This window comes from Panthera onca, chromosome D3 (genome assembly GCF_046562875.1).
Source record: "Panthera onca isolate mPanOnc1 chromosome D3, mPanOnc1 haplotype 2, whole genome shotgun sequence".
NCBI lineage: Eukaryota > Metazoa > Chordata > Mammalia > Carnivora > Felidae > Panthera > Panthera onca.
The window spans coordinates 3,831,173-3,850,864 of record NC_138350.1 but is presented as its reverse complement, the minus strand read 5'-3'; the positions used below and the strand labels follow the sequence as shown (position 1 = coordinate 3,850,864).

Genomic DNA, 19,692 nt, shown 5'->3' with positions numbered 1-19,692 from the left:
CCCGGTGAGCTCCTTCCCATAAGGCATCTTTCCCCAGGCTCCTTACCCAGTGCGTGTTTTGCTTCATCAGCACTGGCTTCCTAATAAAGAATGTTCACAGCGATATTATCTGGAGCAGTAGCCTGATTAGTTGCACCTGATCTTGATTCAGATAAATTGCCTGATCTTTCAAAATGTTTTTTAGAAAGGTCAAAGTCAACTTCTGTTGTGCGGCATGCAATAAATTAATATGCACCTTAATGCATTCATTAAAGTATATTATTTGCTTCGCATATCAGTGGAGCAGTAGTATGTTATTGATGTCAGTTCAAGGCATGCCAGGAACGGCTCAAGATTTAAACCATAGAAGTTTATTTTTCTCCATCTGTATATTTAAATGATATTATATAGGAAGTCGTATTTATGTTTGCAATTTGAAGGAACCTGATTATAACATAATGCTTTGGTTTCATTTTTCTTAGGAAGCAATAGTCAGTTCTTGGATTTTGTTCAGTGATGGTTCGGTGACACCCTTAGACATTTATGATCCCAAGGATTTTTCAGTTACTGTGTCATCATTGGATGAAATGGTGGTGTCTGTCCAGGCAAACCTTCAGTCCAAATGGCCGGTTGTGGTTGCACAGGGTGAAGGGCAAGGTCCCTTGATTAAATTAGAGATGATGATTAGCGAACCCTGTCAGAAGACCAAGAGGAAGAGTGTTCTTGCCGTGGGTAAAGGAAACGTCAAGGTCAAATTTGAACCAAATGTTGATGAGCACCTAGGAGGCACCAACGATATCGAGGGCATCAGTCGGGAATACAAAGACCACTTCAGTAATTCCATACAGCGTGAAGGAAACCAGGAGAGAGCGGTTCAGGAGTGGTTCCAACATGGCGCCTCTGTTGGCCACGAGGAACGTAGCAACAAAAGCACAACCCCACAGTACCCCCTGGAAGGAAAGGATAAGAAGTTGCTCAAGAGTGGTGGTCCAGACTCCTTCACAAGCTTCCCCACTCAAGGGAAGTTACCGGAACCCAATAATCCCAGTGACCTTACAGTGACCTCAAGGGGGTTAACTGACTTGGAGATCGGCATGTACGCTCTGCTCTGTGTCTTCTGCTTGGCCATTTTGGTCTTCTTAATCAACTGTGTGGCATTTGCTTGGAAATACAGACACAAAAGGTTCGCTGTGAGCGAACAAGGCAACATCCCCCATTCCCATGACTGGGTCTGGCTTGGGAATGAAGTAGAACTTCTGGAAAACCCCGTGGACATCACCCTCCCGTCGGAGGAGTGCACAACCATGATAGACAGGGGGCTGCAGTTCGAGGAGAGGAACTTCCTTCTCAACGGCGGCTCCCAGAAGACTTTCCATAGTCAACTACTCAGACCCTCTGACTATGTCTATGACAAAGACATTAAAAGTGAGCCTATAAACCCATCGGGCCCAAAGAGGAAGAGAGTCAAGTTTACTTCCTACACCACCATCCTCCCGGAGGACGGTGGCCCATACACCAACTCCATCCTGTTTGACAGTGAGGATAACATCAAGTGGGTCTGTCAGGACACCGGGCTGGGGGGCCCCCGGGACCTTAGAGACTATATGGAAAGGCTGCAAGACCAGATGTGAACTCCTTTCTTACGTTTGTATTCACCTTTATGCCTTCTGTTTTTTGAACGGTGGAGCAGTGAGTTTGTTCAGCAATAGGGGGTGATTTAACAAAGGTTAACTTGTGGAGGTCTGGGAGGGATCCCTTTCTGAGCAGGTGTCAGAGGCCCGGAGAGCTACAGCAGCTGGGTGATAAGCCGGGAAATGTCTCTAAAGCGGCCACACATAGATCCTCGAGAAGTTCTAAGACAACAGTAGTATCTGCAGCCTGATACTAGCTCAGTTCAAATACAATAAACCTGACCCCACAGACGTTGTTAGTCATCTCGCGACAAACGGCCGTGTGGATTTAGAAAAGGCTTGGGTGTTGATTTTTCTATTCCTAGAACTTTTAAAGCACAGTGGACACTCCTTGCCCTTGGCCCGAGATTGGACGTACGCGAAAGATGCCGAATGTAGCCGCCCTTATTTGTTATGAGCGCTGCTCGTTATTTTTATATACATTTGCACCTGCACCTGGTTTCCTTTGGCCTCTGGAATTCTTTTTGAAACATGAAGAAAAGCAGTTGTGGTCTTCTCTCTGAGATGTTTGATTTACACATGAGTTTGAGTCGCTGACGTTTGCCGCGTCCGTGCAGGACGTCAGGTGTCCTCCGGTTTTCCACACTCCTTACCTGATAAGGGGCCATATCTGAGAAACTTATCCTCACAATGTCCTTCCTTCTCTTTGTTGTGAAGCTTCCTTGTATCAGGACTGGGGACATGGGGTTTTACACAAAATATTAATATACTGTGAGGGAGGGCCATCTCTTTACAGTTTTCTATATGAAGCTTAAAAACTTTGGTGAACACTTGTCAACCACATTTATTTTTTATCTTCTGCCTGTGGAAGATTCACGGGGAATCCCTGGAGTGCATTTCTGAGGGCTTTAGAAAAGACCCTGAAATAGTTTGTCTTTATACTGGTGCTTTCTGGTCAACGCAATGTGTTATCCAAATGGAAATCAAAATCTTAAACTAATATACACAGAAAGGAAATTGCATGGGAAATGCATTCAGATTAAACTTCCATTTTACTGGAACAACCACCACAACAATTTGAAAGTAGAGTGATGTCTCCACTTAGCAATATGTAGAAATCCTTCCATACAATGACCCCCAACCCTTACCCCCCCAAAACCCATCAGTCGCGACTCTGGCAGAGATAAAACCTATACAGGGTGTGCTCTGATGGAGAAAAGCAATGGGTTTGCCCCCAAACAGCATAAAATAAACGGCCGTTCAAGAGTTTAAGCGGTTATGCTGAAAAAACCATAGCTATTGGAAAGTCAAAGTGGCAATAGGAAAAAAAAAGCATGGCCCCTGCATAATTTTTAAATACAAAAATATTTTTCAAGGAATTGCATGAACGGTTTCAAGCAAAGCAAGAATTTCAGGTTAGATTAGAATTTCTCACACTCACAAGAACATTCTACTGAGATGGGATAGAGGTGAAGACGGACAGTGCACTAGGCCACCAATTCTGAGCTTTCTGTTGCCACTTACGTCCCTAGGAAATAGAAATTTAAAGTACAGGGCAGCAAAGGCGCGGGGAAGCGGTTTCTTGACTCCTCACGGCTGCTGAGCAAGCTGTTAGAATGAGAGGCGTTCGGTTGTTGTTGGGAAGTGTTCCGTGCGTGGGGGCAGGACAGCCCAGCCTCCTCTGACCTGTGTCTCCTGCCCACAGCACTGCGGTGGGTTTGTAAACCACGCATACGTTACCAGGGACGTGGACCTGATATTGAGAGGCCAGTGTTCAGTTGATCTTGTGTTTAAGTTGGGGGTTGAGGAGTGAAGCTGGTAAAGTTGCAAAAAAATCTTTCAACTCGGTGGGTGAACGAAGCCAGGAGACCCAGGCGTTAGCTTCAGAGGGAGTTTGCAAAGAGATGGCTGACGTCTGGCAGGAAGGGCACCTCAGGGAGCCCGGGGAGACTGTCACCAGGGGTTCGAGGCAGGGGAGGTGGCTCAGAGCTAGCTGGGGAGGCCGAAAGGAAGTTCACACGCTAATGCAGCATAGCTGTCTAAATGAGCCCCACTCCTTCTGTAAGACGTTCTCAATTTTCTCTCCCTTTGGATCTTCAGCAAAATCCCCAAAATAATGGGGATTTCATGTCTGAAACGGAGGACATTCAGCTGGTATAGGGAGCCTCCCGCACATTCTCACACAGCAGGCTGCCCCCCACTGGTGCAGTGAGGCTCTGGCAGGGGGGTGATCTGGAAAGGAAGGAGGACGTTACCATTGCCATGATTAGCGTTACTGACAAGCTTGCAAATCAGAGCATTCCCTGGGGTCTGAGCGTTTGATGTGGGCAGAGCGCAAACTCGGGGCACTAGAACATAGAACGTGTCAGAGGTTCTCGGGAGTCGGGAGCTGTCCGCGGTCCTGAAGATGCCTCCCGTGGGTGATCCAGGCTCTGCACAGTCTCCTTTGTCCGTTTCCGCTCAAATTCAGTTCAACGTGAAAGTCGAATGGAAGGTCACGGAGGAGGGGTCCCTCTTACCACACAGCACACGCTCACACGCACGCACACATACATACGTACATGAGTGTGTTGGTAGTGAAGAGCCAGAGAGAATGGTATGTAGCAGGAACCAGCACGGTCCGCGGTCCCCCGATTTGCCACGGGCATCATTCCGCTATCCAGGATTTCAATGAAGTTCTTTTTGTTCTAAATATCTCCCGCTGACCAGCAGCCGTGGATTATACCTGCCTGATTTCCAATAGATCATTTAAAATGAATAGGAACTATGCCTCTACATATCTAAACTTAGATGGGGAACAGACCTAAATCATGAAACCTTGGAATACAGTTCCCTGGGGACCTGCATGTGCCTGGATTTTCCAGGTTTTTATAGCTGACATATCCAACTGATCGGTGTGAGTAGTAACCTGAAAAGAACAGCATTGATAAAGTCCCTTCCTCTCCCCAAGAAGCGAATGCTTAGACCTCCCTCCGACCCCCGAGGCGGACGCCAGCAAGCCTTGGGACACAGGCTGGGAACTTCGCGGGTCACAGGGAGGGCGGCCCAGGCACCCTCGAGGACCGGGCCACCTAGAACGGGGGAGGGTGAGGCCAGTGTTCCCAGCGGCCAGATGTGCTGCTCTCCACGCCACACCCAGGGATTGAGGAGCGGCTGCCGCAAGACAGAAGCCCGGTGTGAGCACACAGGGTTGCATCGGAGGGAAAGCCAGAAGACACGTCAAGTTTCCCTGAAGGGCGCCACCCAGCAAACCTCGGGACACTCTGCACGTGCCAGCAGGGGACTGACTTCCTGTTTTGTGTTGCACCCTGGCCAGGGTAAGCTCCCAGACTTAAACTCCAGGCAGAGCGTTTCTGTGTATGAACATTAATGCAGGGAAAACACGGATTAATTTCTGTACCATTGCCACATCCGTAGACAGGTACCTTGTACTTCGCTGATTTTTAAGTTTTAGGAAGTCTGCCTTTGTGCATTTTGTTGTTTGCACCCTCTTCTCCCCCTTTTAGAAAGGCGTCTTCCCATGGTGGGGTGTTGGGACCAGCCAAGGCTCTGTCAGAGAACTAAGCAGTCCCCCTTCAACGACCACACAGAGTGGTTGCACCTGCTTCCTCCATATCACCAGGACCATTGTGTTTTCTACTCGAATCATCTCACAAATGGCTTCAATCCTTCATGCTCGTCTCTGTAAATGACACGACGGATGGTTTATAAACTCAGTAGCCGTCTCCTCCGTCAACAGTATACATGTGTGATGTACCGAGTATCACCTGTTATGTGAAGGAAGGGACGGGATGGGTGGTGGAAAGGCTATGCTAAGATACAGAAAGCAGATATTTTTGTATGTAACAGAGGCAGTTCCCTGGGGCGCTGAGAAGTGCGCAGGAATAAATACATTTTATAATAAAAGCATGCAATGCTGTAGCTTTTAAATGTACAGACATCCCCGCTCAAAAATATCCAAACCGATGGTGGGGAAAACACCGGGCCTAACCTCCCGCAGGGCGCTGGTTAGGACCGCTGCCTGGAGAGGGCATGGCTCACGGTGGCATCACAGATGGAATCTGCCAGAAGATCTTGATCTCTTCATTACTTCTGGATTTTTTTTCCTCTTTTTTTTTTTTTCCTGAAAATACTTCAGATAAAAGTGACTACATTTTCCAGCATAAAGGTATATTCTAACCACAGGGTAACTCCTCATTTTTAACGTGAAAATAAACGCTTAAACATTCTTCGGTTGTTTCCTTATTTTTTGCACATATTCCCTCTTCAATTTCAGCCTCTGTACGAATTCACTCTTCTTCTATATATTTTTTCTTCTTAGCCAGAGATTTTTAATACATTTGATACAGCAATAAATGGAAACCAAAAGAAAATGTTTCTTAAAAGTTGCAAACAGCTTTACCTCTGGAAAGCTTCTCATTTGTTTTCCCAGCTGGGGGACACTTATTCCGGGATGTCTTAGAAGGTGGGCTTGTGGCGCTCACGTCCCCGTCGAGGGCCACACCATCTTGGAGTCGGTGCTGACGTGCAGGACGCAGTGGCCCCTGACCTCAGTCTCCCTTCTGGTCTTCCCTTGTCAATGGCTCCCTTGTGTGTATGTGTTCGGGGCTGGGTGCTGAGGGTCCAGAACGGGCAGAGCTCTAGAGACATAAGAAAAACACAAGACTGTCAGGCTCCTGCTTGGGAGGTTGACGTAAGCATTTCAGCTGACTGCTGGCCAGGCATTGCCGAGCCCCTGAAGTTCCTCAGTTGGCATGTGTGTCCTTCCCGACACTGCCAGCATCATGTTTGGTATTTTGGCAAATGCCGTCCCTTGCATTCAGGAGGAGGGGATACCACTCTGGCAGTAACTTGACACGTCACGATAAATGCCCCCTAAATGGGCTCTGCAGACATCATTTTGAGGCACTGGGTATACACATGGGGTTGGCTTGTGAAATCGACTCTGTGGAGTAGCAGGCATCAGATGCGCCCAGGGGCTCTCCCAGGTGTGGAGGATTTTCCACGTTCTGGGCAAATGCTTCTCACCGACCCCCTCCTCCTAGACCTCATCCTTGGAACATGGGAGGATGGAACCACGGACCCCGCAGTCTCTCCCCAGGTCCCAGAGTGCATGCATACAGTTAGTACAGTTGGTTTCTAAAAGAGAAGGAAAAAAGAAAAAGGAGCTTGAAATGAGGTCCATAAAGGGACTTTTGAGTGTGTGCAAAACGCAAACGCTGCGTTTCAAGTTTTGGGGGTAGTGGACTCCTGAATGCCTAATTTAATTTCTTTATGGTTTGACACAATTTAGGTTGGTTCTAGAAAGCTGTTTGCTTTTAGAAATGTGAAAAAGTACAAGAAGGTGCAGAAGCATTGTAACCAGAGTTAGTGTTTATAGACACATCTATGACTCAAGGTGAGCAGGACACTGTCACTTTCCAGATGGGAAATAACAGTTCATGTCCAACAGGACAATGGCCCTCCCCACCCAGGCCAAGAAAGTGATCACACCGTCCAAACTGGACAATCTTTAAGTTCCATGAGATGCCTTTATGATTTCTTTGGCTTTAATTCTTGCCCTCGGTCAGTTGTTGAAGAGGAAACCATTTAATTTTATCTTGGGGGTTGAAATCTCTTTAGAACCTGGAGAAGCCAAGAGACAGGTGATCTTTTTATGCACCTACCACTGCCCGTTGGGACAAAGCACTTTACAAACAGAGAGATGGATGTTGCTTTGGAATTCGGGGCCCATGTGATACTGACTGCTCTATTTGAAAATATTACTTCTCTAGGATGGATTAAATCACTGTTGACCTGACCCTTCTTTTTTTTCTTCCTTTGGCCAAAGAGCATGCACCATTATAAGGTTGGAGCTGAAATAATCTGCTACTTTATGATCACCTCCTTTGTAGGAATCTGACTTGCTAAATAACACCGATGCCAGTGTAGACACTGCCTGTATAATGTAGTTTCTTCACTTAGAGATGCTTCCTTGGAGAGTGTGCCTTTTTTTTTCTTTGTCATAACCACTGTAGGATCTCTGTTTTATCTGGGTACATTCCCACATAGGGCAAACATACTGTAATCCCATGGATATTTTAGGCTGACACGGGGCACCCATCGGGCACTGGTAAGCACACCCTTCTAAGTACTCACCACTGTAGCCCACTCTTCTAGCTGTGCATTTCTACTGGCACATTTGTAAGCTTGTGCGGGACCTTTGACTGTCTCAGTTGGTCTGGTGCAGTAACTTGCTTACCACTGCCAGTTGACATCCCCAAAGATGCCAAGACTCGCCAAAAGGGAGAGACCAAAGTGCTTCCTCTTGGCGCAGACCACCGAGTGGGTGACCTTTCCCATAGCTGTCGTCCACTGGGAGCCTTATTTTGAACACCAGTTTAAAATTCAATGCAGATTCCAGGAACAAATCTGTTGCCCCCCCCCGCCCCGCCCCCCCTCCCCCCCCCCACGACAGTTGATGTTCTAGGCATCATCGTGGGTTGAAACAAATGCCAAAACGATGAAGGTCAGGAGTGGAGTAGAGAAGGAAGGAATAAGTGGTCACCCCAGTTGGCTGTAAGACAAATGTGAATAACAGTGGGGATCATACAGCAGATCTGTGGTCTTGCGGGGGGTGGGGGGGATCACGTCTGTCTCCCTGTGGCAAACAATTCTTACAATGCTGCTTACCTACAACATGTGTCTAAAGAGCATGCTGTTTGCTCACAATTACCTGTCAGTTGCCCAATTCCAGACCCTTCTCAGGCAGGAGGATCTGATCTGGGTCGCAGAGCGCAGTGAGCGGCCAGACCCACACAGCTCACTTCCGGGTGGCTTCTGGGCAACAGCGGGGATATTTTGTCTGGCATTTGAATCAAAAAGGTGTTATCCCCTACTTTCTATCTTTCTGAGCTGGGTTCTTCTTGCCTGGGACACGCCCAATATTATAAACAGAGCATGCTGTGATAACATTGTGCTTCTATATACTTTTTTGGTTGTATAATGTCTTCCTCACATTACGGTTTTCAGTATGATCTGTTGTATATGTTTCTCAGTATATTTAACATCTCTGTAAAGGCACTTCCAAACATTTTGAAAATGAAGAAATAAAACGTGTTGGATGATTCCTTGTTATAGTAAAACAATCAATGGGTAGGTTCCAGGAAATTACCTCATCTTCAAATAGGTGTTCAAAGGAGAGGGTATTAAGAAGACGTTAGATCTGGCATAGAGGCAGCTAGCTGTGTCTTCAGGGTCTTGAGGATGGCTGTTGGCCATGACCTTGAGAATTAGAGAAAAGAATGCCTTATTTAAATATGAGAGCAAGATTCCAAGGGAAAGAGGCTTGCTCTGTGCCCTGGGGGAAGTATTCTGTCTAAAATGCATGTTGAAATAGCTCCCTTGGGATGCTTGGGTGGCTCAGTCAAATATCCAACTTCAGTTCAGGTCATGGTCTCCCGGTTCATGGGTTCGAGCCCCACATCATGCTCTGTGCTGACAGCTCAGAGCCTAGAGCCTCCTTCAGATTCTGTGTCTCCCTCTCTCTCTCTCTCTCTGCCCCTTCCTCACTTGTGCTCTGTCTCTTTCTCTCTCTCTCAAAAATAAATAAACATTAAAAAAAATGTTAAAAAAAAAAAAGGAAATAGCTCCATTAAGAAGGTCTGTGAGTTTCTGTAGTTAAGACATGCAAATTCAGTTCCTGGAGAAAGCCAAGAAAAGCCCATATTTCCTTAAAGCTTACAAAGGTCAATTTTAATGAAAGAAAAAACTTTACTAAGATGTGTCTCTGTAAGCCAGGGGAAAGTGAGTTCTACTCACACTAAGTTGAGCCCCAGGAAAACTAACTTAGGCATCAAAAATTCCAGTTCATATTCATAGTCTTGGGATGTGTTGCATGCAACTCCAGAACCGCTAAAACATTTCCATACCTTGGGTTTCCACCGCTCTGCAAAGTTTAAGAAAGGGACCCCATCACACCACACCCACGCCCTCCACAGACAGTTGGCTGCAAGGGCTAGGTTGCCTGAATTAAAGTCAGCCGGGCTAAGTCTGTGTCAAAAAGCAGCTTTAGCAAAGCAAGTGCCTAGTGTCAGACTGGCTACCTCAGGGTCTGTGACAACCGTGGGCCAACACCAGTGCTCCCAGTTCACTGTGATAGTTCGAGGAGTCTGTGACAGCTTCGTAACCAGGGGCGTGATCAGCACTACTCTAGACGTACAGAGGTCTCTACAAAACTCCCTTTCCTTCCTGCAAAAGGCAACAGCTATAAAGAGAGAATGGCTGGGCAACACGCTGCACCTGTTCTGTGCCTTGATTCTCCTTTATATGAGAACAGAACTCAAGAAGGCAGCGTCACCGAGACACTGGAAGCCACTTTGGGGCGAGATCAATCTGCGCGAAGAAACACCAGGTGAGTGTCCAGGGTGGCTTGGACTGACCTGCGTGGGAAGGAGAACCCTGCTTGGTGCCACAGGTCATTAGGGGTCGGGGTGTTGAAAGTGGATATTTTTGTATTCTAAGTTTTTTTTTTCATGGTGCTTGCTCTAAAAATACTTCGCATGAACTTGAACGTTGTGTATCCACATATTCTTGTTTTAACTCTGCAAGATTCATAATGGATAGCATTGAAGTTGACACTCTAATAGCATTATTTTTTCATAAGTCGTACAGGGGAGCTTATACTTCCAATTTTTCTTAACCTACTAACGTTCCGACTGTCTTTGACCTAGGAGCTTTCCGGTGGCCCTTTTCAGCAGGAATCAGAATGTGTATTTGGATTGTACAGGTTGTGAGTGGGTAACGTTCCTGTCTGTGTGCACTAGGAAGGCAGTCGGGTAGAAAGTGAGGGTGTGGGGAGGGGGGGCAGGGAGCACGATCACTGTTCATTGTGGCTCCACGTGGGTCAGATCTGCCCATGGGGGAGACTCCTTCCTGTTCAGTTGGGAAAGGTTAGCCCTTGGAGCTCGTTGGAGGGCGTGATACATCAAGGATGTCTAAACTAATGACGTCTTTTGTCCTAAACGTTACCTTCTTCTCAGGGAGGTTCTGAACTGCCTGCCCTTCCTTCCATGATCTGAAATCCAGGTCTGACCTTGGGAGACCTGTGCGAGCCCTATGGCAGTCCTCACCCCATCCCCAGACTAAAATACAAAGAGAAAACCGCCAAATTCAAAATGGCTACAGAAAGCCAATATTATGTCAACTTCACTCACTGTTAAGTACAGAAGGCATGGAATGTCTGTGGCTTTTGGAAACAATTCACAGGTGAGACTTTCTAACTTGCCAAGAATTTCCAAATGCATACAGTGATCACCAAGAGATGGTAACCGATTATAAGTAAGGAGTTAGGTAAATCCAGAGATTTTCAGAGGCACAATAATTTCATTAAAGAATTCTATTTCCTATTTACGTGTGGTTGTGTTATAAATGTTTGATCTGCTTTGAAGTAGGACCTCTAGATGCAGGGGCATCTGAGGGTCTCCAGGGGCCTTGAGAGAGCCCTGGTTCCAGGGACTGCCAAGGAATTTTTCTCATCCTGGTGATGAGATGTGTGTCTGGAGAAGGCCTGAGCCACAGCAGACCTCTTAGTAAATTCTGGAAACACTAATACTGTTCACCTTACATTTCATTTGCCTTTTTGTAACAGTGAGTATGGGATTGGAAGATTATGAAATACTTTTCAAAAACTTAGGGGCGCCTGGGTGGCGCAGTCGGTTAAGCGTCCGACTTCAGCCAGGTCACGATCTCGCGGTCCGTGAGTTCGAGCCCCGCGTCAGGCTCTGGGCTGATGGCTCGGAGCCTGGAGCCTGTTTCCGATTCTGTGTCTCCCTCTCTCTCTGCCCCTCCCCCGTTCATGCTCTGTCTCTCTCTGTCCCAAAAATAAAAACTTAATGTTACCTTAGCCTGCAATATTCTTGATATCAAAACCACCAATATGCTTGATTGGACATTAACATAAAAGTACAAAACAAGGGGCGCCTGGGTGGCTCAGTCGGTTAAGCGTCTGACTTCGGCTCAGGTCATGATCTCGCGGTTCGTGAGTTCAAGCCCCACGTCGGGCTCTGTGCTGACAGCTCAGAGCCTGGAGCCTGTTTCAGATTCTGTGTCTCCACATCTCTCTCCGACCCTCCCCCATTCATGCTCTGTCTCTCTGTCTCAAAAATAAATAAACGTTAAAAAAAAAAAAAAAATTAAAAAAAAAAAAAAGAACCAGTTTTCTTAAAAAAAAAAAAAAAAAAAAGTACAAAACAAAGCAGGAAAACTCTAGGCTGGTTCTCACATTGAAAAGAATATTTCTATTCATATGAAATGACTGAGAGCCCAAATAACCACTGATCTAATTAATGTGGGGAAAAAAGCAGCAGAGGCATCGACTTGGTCACCAGGTTCATGGATCTGGTAGAAAAGACTGTAAAACCCCATATCTGCAGGTCTCGAAGATTTCAGAAAGAGAGAATACTGGCCAACAGTGATCGGGTGTGGGGTCTTGATGGGCAGATAAAATCAAGGGTGTTCCAGGTTGAGGGAACGGAACATGCGAAGGCAGGAAGTTCCATGTGCTTGAAGAGTAAAGGGCAGGAGTCCCCTTAGAGCCTAACTGCTTGGGGGCCTATGATTCCCAAGGGGGAGAGGTCAGTGGCCCCCCAAGCAGGAGAGAGATGTGTCCTGAGATACATTCTTAAACCTAAGGCGTACAGACCACACACAGGGCTCTGCATCTGGGACCCGAGTGCTGTGATAGTCCCTGCTCCAAAGTGTCCACCGTCATCTAGGAGGTGGGGAGCAGAGCCTGAGCAAATGCAGCCAGATCCTGGTAAGTTCTAAACAACAACAACAAAAAGTCTAGAAAGTGTTGCTGGAGTACTTGGGCTAAGCAGGTACACTCGGAGGCATGTTCGGGCTGCATGGCGGGAGCAGGAAATGTGGCCAGTTTATGTGGTAGGAAAAAAAAAACAACAAAAAACACTAAAGAAAGCATTCTGGGAACACATCCTGGGGTGCACAATGGTTCTTAAGCTTCCTCCTTGAAGGTTTCCACATTTAAAGGGTTTGGGAGTCTGCCTATAAAGAAACATTTCGAGCATCCCTTAACTTACGTGTTCCGTATTATCTACTTTCATTTCCCCCTTTTTTCCATTGTAATTCGTTAATTATGAATTTATTAGTTGCCTACTTTTGCCTGAAACCTATTAGACCCCTAACCGTCTGCACTGCACGCTCTGAGGACCCATTTCTCTAGAGGATTCTCTCGGTTCTGCCGGAAATGCAAATTCTGCTCTGTTTTCGGCACTGCTGGTGTTGCCTGGAAATCACGTACCGATGCATGAGGCTGGGACACAGAGGAAGTGACTGCTGAGTGATTTTAGAGCGTCAGCCTCTCTTTTGATCTCGATTCCTTACTGTGCTTGAAATGCATGTCTGGGGTCAGTGTGGCTTTGGAAGCTCAGAGATTCACAAAACCCATCTGCAAGGGAGGGATGCTCAGGCACTGCTCAGCCTGAGGAGCTCTGGGTCCTGCTCCAACTAAGCAAGGGAAACAAGGTAAATGTTTTCATAAAAATCCATTCTGTAAGAACAAATCTGTCTCCCACTGGCCAGAACACTGAGAAGACACTGACACTAGGAAACTGAAACCAGCTACTTTTCCTTGTTCAAAAGTATGTTTGCCAATAAAAACTGTTTAGATATAATTCTCATATGACCCAATTCACGCATTTGAAGTGCACAATTCAGTAGCTTCTAGTATATTCACAACTTCACCACAATCTGTTTTAGAACAAGCTCAGCATGCTTCCAGAAACCCCATACCCCTTCCCAGCTCACTCCCATTTCCCCCAACCTACCCGCCTAACAGACCACTATCCACTTTCCGTAGGCAGAGTTTTTGCCTTTTTTGGGTATTTCATATAAATGGAATCACGCCATATGTGGTTTTTGTGACTGGTTTCTTTCATTTAGCATAATGATTTCAAGGTTCAGATGTATCAGTCACCTAGGTGTAAAAACCAAAGTTTACAACTCTTGAAGAAAACATAGAATATTTTTCTTTCAACTTTGGGGTAAGCATACATTTCTTAATCAAGATACACAATCAAAGATACACACAAGCAAAAAAGTGATAAATCATACTTTATCAAAACGTAAAACCTCTGTGTCTCAAAATACATCATTATGAAAATAAATAGGCGATCCACAGAGCGGGAGAAAATGTTCCCAGTTTATATAGAATGCTGTGTTCTCAGAATTTAGAAAGCACCACCACGCATTAATAAAAAGACAGCACAATTGAAAATGGGTAGGAGATCTGGATAAAAGCTTCCCCCAGGAAGAAGTGTGACCAGCACAGGAGTGAGTGCCTCCCATCATTGATCATCGGGGAAATGCAGGCATCACTGATAATGAAGCACTCCTACCTTCTGACTATCGTGGCTGATACCAGGAAGACCAGAGCACCCGTTGTAGGCATCGTTGGTGGGTCTGTAAAATGTCATCACCACTTTGGAAAACAGTTTACCCATTTCTGGTTCAGTGAAACACACACTCAACATATGAGCTACGAACAGCATTCTTTGGTACTTACCCAAGAACAATGAGAGCATGATTCTTCATAGCGGTTTGGTCCATAATAGACAAAAAAATGGAAACAATCCAAATGGCCATCCGCAGGAGAATGGATGAATAATAGTCTCTTTTCAAACAGTGGGACGCTGCTGGGAAATAAAAAGGAACACACTCCTGATTTATGCCAAGCACTTTATCAAGGCAATGCACTGGTTTACGAAATGCAATTTATGCATCTAGTAGAACGAAAGACACAACCCTCAAGAGGACACTCTGTAAGATTCCACTAACATGAAATTCAAGAAGAGAAAAAAACTCCCTGTGACTAGATACCAGAGCACTGCTTGCCTTCATTGGGGGTGTGTATTGAGTGGAAGGGGCCATTGACTTGGGCGACGGAAGTGTTGTCTTGACCAGGAGCTGGATTATGGTTCACAGAACTGCACACTGAAGACCTGTCCCTTCCTTTGTGTGTAAATTACACTTAAGTAATTTCATGGGAAAAAAACCCCAAGTATCTCCAAAAACAAAGTGAGTGAAACCCAAATATTCTCACTGAGATCCTTCTTGCTTCTGTCCCAGCACTTGTGGGCAGATTCCCCCCAAGCTCAGGATATCACTCCCCACCAAAAAAAACCCAAAAAGAAATGGAAGAAGGAGGAGGAGAAGAAGAAGAGGAAGAGGAAGAGGAAGGAGAAGAAGGAGGAGGAGAGGAAGAGGGAGGAGAAGATGGAGGAGGAGGAAGAGGAAGAGGAGGAGGAGGAGAGGAAGAGGAAGACTTGGAGATCTTCATGACCTTTGTTGGCGGGATGGGGGTTCGGGGTTGCAGAAAGAAGAATTTAAATCGAGAGAAGGAGCAGCATATGGAGACATGGCACATGCCCTTTCTACCGCAGAGGGTCCTGCCTCCAGTCCCTGAACCATGGGGGCAATGAGAGACCAGCTTCACTTTGATTCTCTTCGTTTTCTGTGGGACCTGTTCTGTGGTCTGGAGTAGCCAGAGTCACAGGCTGGTCACCTCTGGTTTCAAGCATCCTTATTCATTGCCACCTTTTGCTGCACAAATGTTTCCTTTACCTGGGCACCTTGACAGGTAAAGGTCGGACGACACTCCTTCACTGCATTCTCAGCCTCAAGCATGGTCTTCCCTTGTAGCCTTGTTCACGTTCTAAGTGGAACACCCAACACTCCGTGGGGTTCCGTGTGGCCCGCTGTGGCCCAGCAGGGGACTGGTAACCCGAGGCAGATTCTCAGGGTCCTTCTGTGCTGACTGCCACACCCTACCAATCCTAATTCATCCCCAAGCAGCTGTGCAGGACCTTGACGGCTCGAGACAGGGCTCAAAGCTCCGAAGGCTTGAGACGGGGCTCAAGCCAGGGTTTCCCTGGGGCGTGATGGCAAATGCTGTTGATTGTCTCATTGTAAATACACAGATGATTTTATGAAGGGAGAAAAAAAGCCCAAAGATGTTCTGCACAAATCTGAAAATACTGTATCACAAAATTCATAAGCTTTGCCTGATTACACAACTTATGGAGACCTCAAGTCACCTTCAACTGGGGCTATGGCTTTGAATGAGTTAGAGACACTTCATTTGGGAGCAAGTAATAAAATCCTGAAAAGTCCATTTCTTTGGGGATGAAAGAAATGGAGAAAGCCCACTAACCTTTTCTTTTAACTGCTTATGGCTCATACTCAAGGAGAGCTATTGTCTCTACAAATAAACGTTCTCCAATCTCAAGGGACTGAAGCCAAAAACAAACAAACAAACAAAAAACCCACCCCCAAAGGCCCCTTCACAACCCGCAACGACTTTCCAGTATTGCCAATGACTGGTTTGGGTGATTTCGAAAAATCCAAATCTTGCAGCTTTTAAATGCCTTTTGCTTTTTTTATTTAAAAAAAATTTTTTTACATCTATTTATTTTTGATAGACAGAGAGAGCACAAGTTGGGGAGGGGCAGAGAGAGAGGGAGACACAGAATCCGATGCAGGCTCCAGGCTCTGAGCTGTCAGCACAGAGCCCGACGCGGGGCTCGAACTCACAGACCGTGAGATCATGACCTGAGCCGAAGTCGGACGCTCAACCGACTGAGCCACCCAGGCGCCCCTTTTAAATGCCTTTTAAAAGCTTTTAAATGTATTTTGTTCTCACCACAACAGTGGACATGTGACTCGGTTTGTTGTCACGTCTGGATGTGCACACATTCTGCTGATAATGTGTACCCCGGCTCGCTGATGAATTAGGGAGGGCTGCGTGGTTGCATTCCTCCCTTTGCACCCATGCCTCTTTTTCAGTACAATTGGATGGCTAAGATAGAGTAACGGTGAGAGTGCACACAATAGGGGTCTTGGGCTACTCATGCTTTTTAGAGGCTACTTCTTTTTTGCAAAGCAAGTTCTGGTTCAAAAGGGAAGCGAGAGAGATAGGGGCCTTCACCACCACCCTTGCCTTTCTGTTGTAGACAGAGTCGCTTACCCTGCACTCACATGGGAGCTCCCGAGCTCTCCTGCGTCCTGAGCCACCGTGCGGTAACACGGACGCCGTAGGTGACGGGCTGGGAAGGAGCTTCGGGCACACATGTCGCATGGATCTCCTCTGCTCACACGCATGGTCCGTTGTCCTATCTGACTTCACGTACAAACTCAAGTTCAAGTCGTGAAGAATTTCGAGACGGTGATGGCAGAGCATTAAAGCACCACTGGGGCCCTTGTGAGCCTGGGGCTCTGTGCACCTGCCCAGGTCACACGCCTGTGGAGCTGGATCCGTCTGCAGGGGCTCGGGGAAGGGAAGGTTGTTGAGATCTCTCATAAGAGTGGTGGCTTCTGAGACAGTGAATGAGAATTAAGTAGGTACAAGGGAGGTTATTTGGGGGAACTGAGTGTGTGAGAACCTAGTGGGACGAAAGACAAATCCAGCCGTCTGGTGTGAATCTTCCGCGGGGTCAGAAAAACAGGGCTGTGAATCCAGATGTGGTCACGGAAGTGGCGCAGAACGTTGGACGCGAGACCTCATCTCCCCGACCTGAGCCCCATGTCCAGCTCTGCACTGACAGTGCAGAACCTGATTGGGATCCTTTCTCCCTCTCTACCCCTCCTCTCCCTCTCTCTCTCTTTCTCTCTCCCTCTCTCTCTCTCTCCCCCCCTCTCAAAAATACATAAACTTTAGTGCGCCTGGGTGGCTCAGTTGGTTAAGTGTCCGACTTCGGCTCAGGTCACGATCTCACGGTTGGCGAGTTCGAGCCCCGCGTCAGGCTCTGTGCCGACAGCTCGGAGCCTGGAGCCTGCTTCACATTCTGTGTCTCCCTCTCTCTCTGCCCCTCCCTCACTCACATTCGGTCTGTCTGCTGTCTCTCTTTCTATCAAAAATAAACATTTAAAAAAATTAAAAAAAAAGAAAGTTGATACTTTTTCATATGTGTTATTTTCCTCCTGGATGCAATGCCATGCTGGTGGTTGGACTCAACACATCACTGTTAAATATCCAGTTAAGTCCATCCTGTCCCAGAAGGCACATGCTGGAGACCCACCACAAGGACGCTGTCCTCCTGGTGGGACGCTGGGGGCTAGATCAGGCGTCCAAACACCCTTCGCTGCCACGCAGCACGCTATCCCAACCGGCCACACGTTCGTGGATATTTTGAGCTTTACGTGAACACTGGAAGGGAGAAGAAAATTCAGAAAACATACATTCATCATCATAAAAGCTGCCAGTCATTGACTTAACTGAATGCTCCCTGGCAAGTTAGACTCTGGTTGGCTTCCCATCTTGGAGTTGAGAAATTGAGGCTTAGGCACTAAAAGCACCCGACAGTTTTGCGTCCACACAGCCTAACTCCGAACCCCCACACGGACTGTGTCGTGCTCCAGTTGTGTGAAAACTCACCCACTGCAAAGCGAATCAGAGACGGAGGTGACACGGCACTGTGTGCCATAGCGGTCCTGTGCGGAGATGTGACTGCGCGGAGGGAGCTTCTTAAAGGCCACTGGGAAGGGACACTAGGCTGAGTTGTCAGGAGCCTCCACCGATCGGACGCCAAGGAGAAATGAAAATAAAACTACGTGAAAGTCCGAGTGATATCTGCCAGAGGACGTGGCCCATTCTGGCAATTTCCGCAACAGACTGCTTTGGAGAACACCTGTTTACCTCGAGCGAGGCCCACATGTGCGTGTTCTGTCCTGGTTTTAACCTGCTAAAAATGGATGTCCTGTCATCGCTTCCCCTGACTGTGCCCCCCTCCCCTTGTCACATTGCCGGGCATCTCCTCTGGGCCACCCGCAGGTGGCCAGTGACATCCTGATGGTAAAACGTGAGACGCCAAATGTACCAGAAGCAAGAGAAGAAGATACGAGCCTGCCCCGCCCCCCAAAAAACCATTCGCTTTAACAAACTGACAATTCCATTTTCCTTGGAAAAGATGGAAGTCTGCAATAAATTACCCAGTAATTTTTGAAATAGAAAACATGGTCATTACCCCAGAATATCTGGGTACAAACATTTGTAGGAAATTTGCGTTCTCATTAAATCTCCATATGGCGTGTTTGGCCTCGAAACGGAGTGAATCACGACGCGAATTTTACTGCCTCTAAATGTGATGCCACAGGACTAGATGTTCGATTTCGTCTGTGATTGATGATGTAACGTGTGGATTTTACTGGGACGCAGACTTCGCCTGCCTTGGGGCGATTCACTCTCAATGTACTACAGTGGGCACATCTTGGCCGTTGTCACGACCTGTTTTTAGCGTCCGTGCCTTCATCAACGCACCTGAGCGCTCACACACATGTGAGGTTTACGTCGGTCTTGCCTCCATGTACAGAATCGAACTGCCACCAGCTTCCTGGTCACGACAGCTCCGTATGGCCCCTCTGGTCATGAGCTTGGTGGAGAGGGTGTCCCTACACATCTCTGCTTCTGCCTCAGTGGTTCCTATGCTGCCTTCCATCGAGGAATGACGAGGCTGATGACGATGTACAATGATGATGGTGATGAGGAGGAGGAGGAGGAAGACCGTGGTGGACCGGTGGTGGCTGCAAAGGTGGGGTGCAGTATTGGCTCCCTTCCATCAGGCAGCACACACATCCCACTCTGTTGCCTTTCCACTTGGTCATGGGAGCCGCTCGAACAAAGGCATGGCAGTGGGGACGAGGGAAGGCCACTTCCAAGAGGACCCATGAGGAGTCAGGGTGGCCTTCCGTTTGCACACCAGGGAAACAGCAGCCCCCAGACCATCCTCTCCTACGGGAATGTGAGGGACCTGGGGAGCTGAGCCGGGCACAGGAGAGCCAGCCAAGACGCCGGGGACCCATTGCCACACGTGACGTGAGCAAGAACGTCATGTGGCCACCGGCCACTGAGATCTGGCTCCGTTGCTGCTGGACAACCAGCTGACGGGTATGGCTGATAACACCCACGGAGGCCCTGCCACGGGCCAGGTCCCACGCTAAACACCAGGCAAGGATTCTGTGTTCAATCCTCATGAAAGCTCATGGGAGCAGAAGCGGTTATTGTCTCTGTTTTAAAAACATGGAAACTGAG

General features: G+C 47.4%; 1 protein-coding gene across 3 annotated transcripts in view; it reads left to right on the top strand.

The window, feature by feature from the left end:
* Positions 1–5,839, top strand: part of LOC132665160 (transmembrane protein 132B) — a 366,585-nt gene extending 360,746 nt beyond the window's left edge. For all 3 annotated transcript variants that reach the window (XM_078435941.2, XM_078435942.2, XM_078435943.2), the window contains one exon: positions 462–5,839. In XM_078435941.2, the coding sequence (XP_078292067.1) occupies positions 462–1,610 (1,149 nt within the window). In that variant the 3' untranslated portion in view covers positions 1,611–5,839. The remainder of the gene's footprint in view (positions 1–461) is intronic.
* The last annotated feature ends 13,853 nt before the right edge of the window (positions 5,840–19,692 follow it).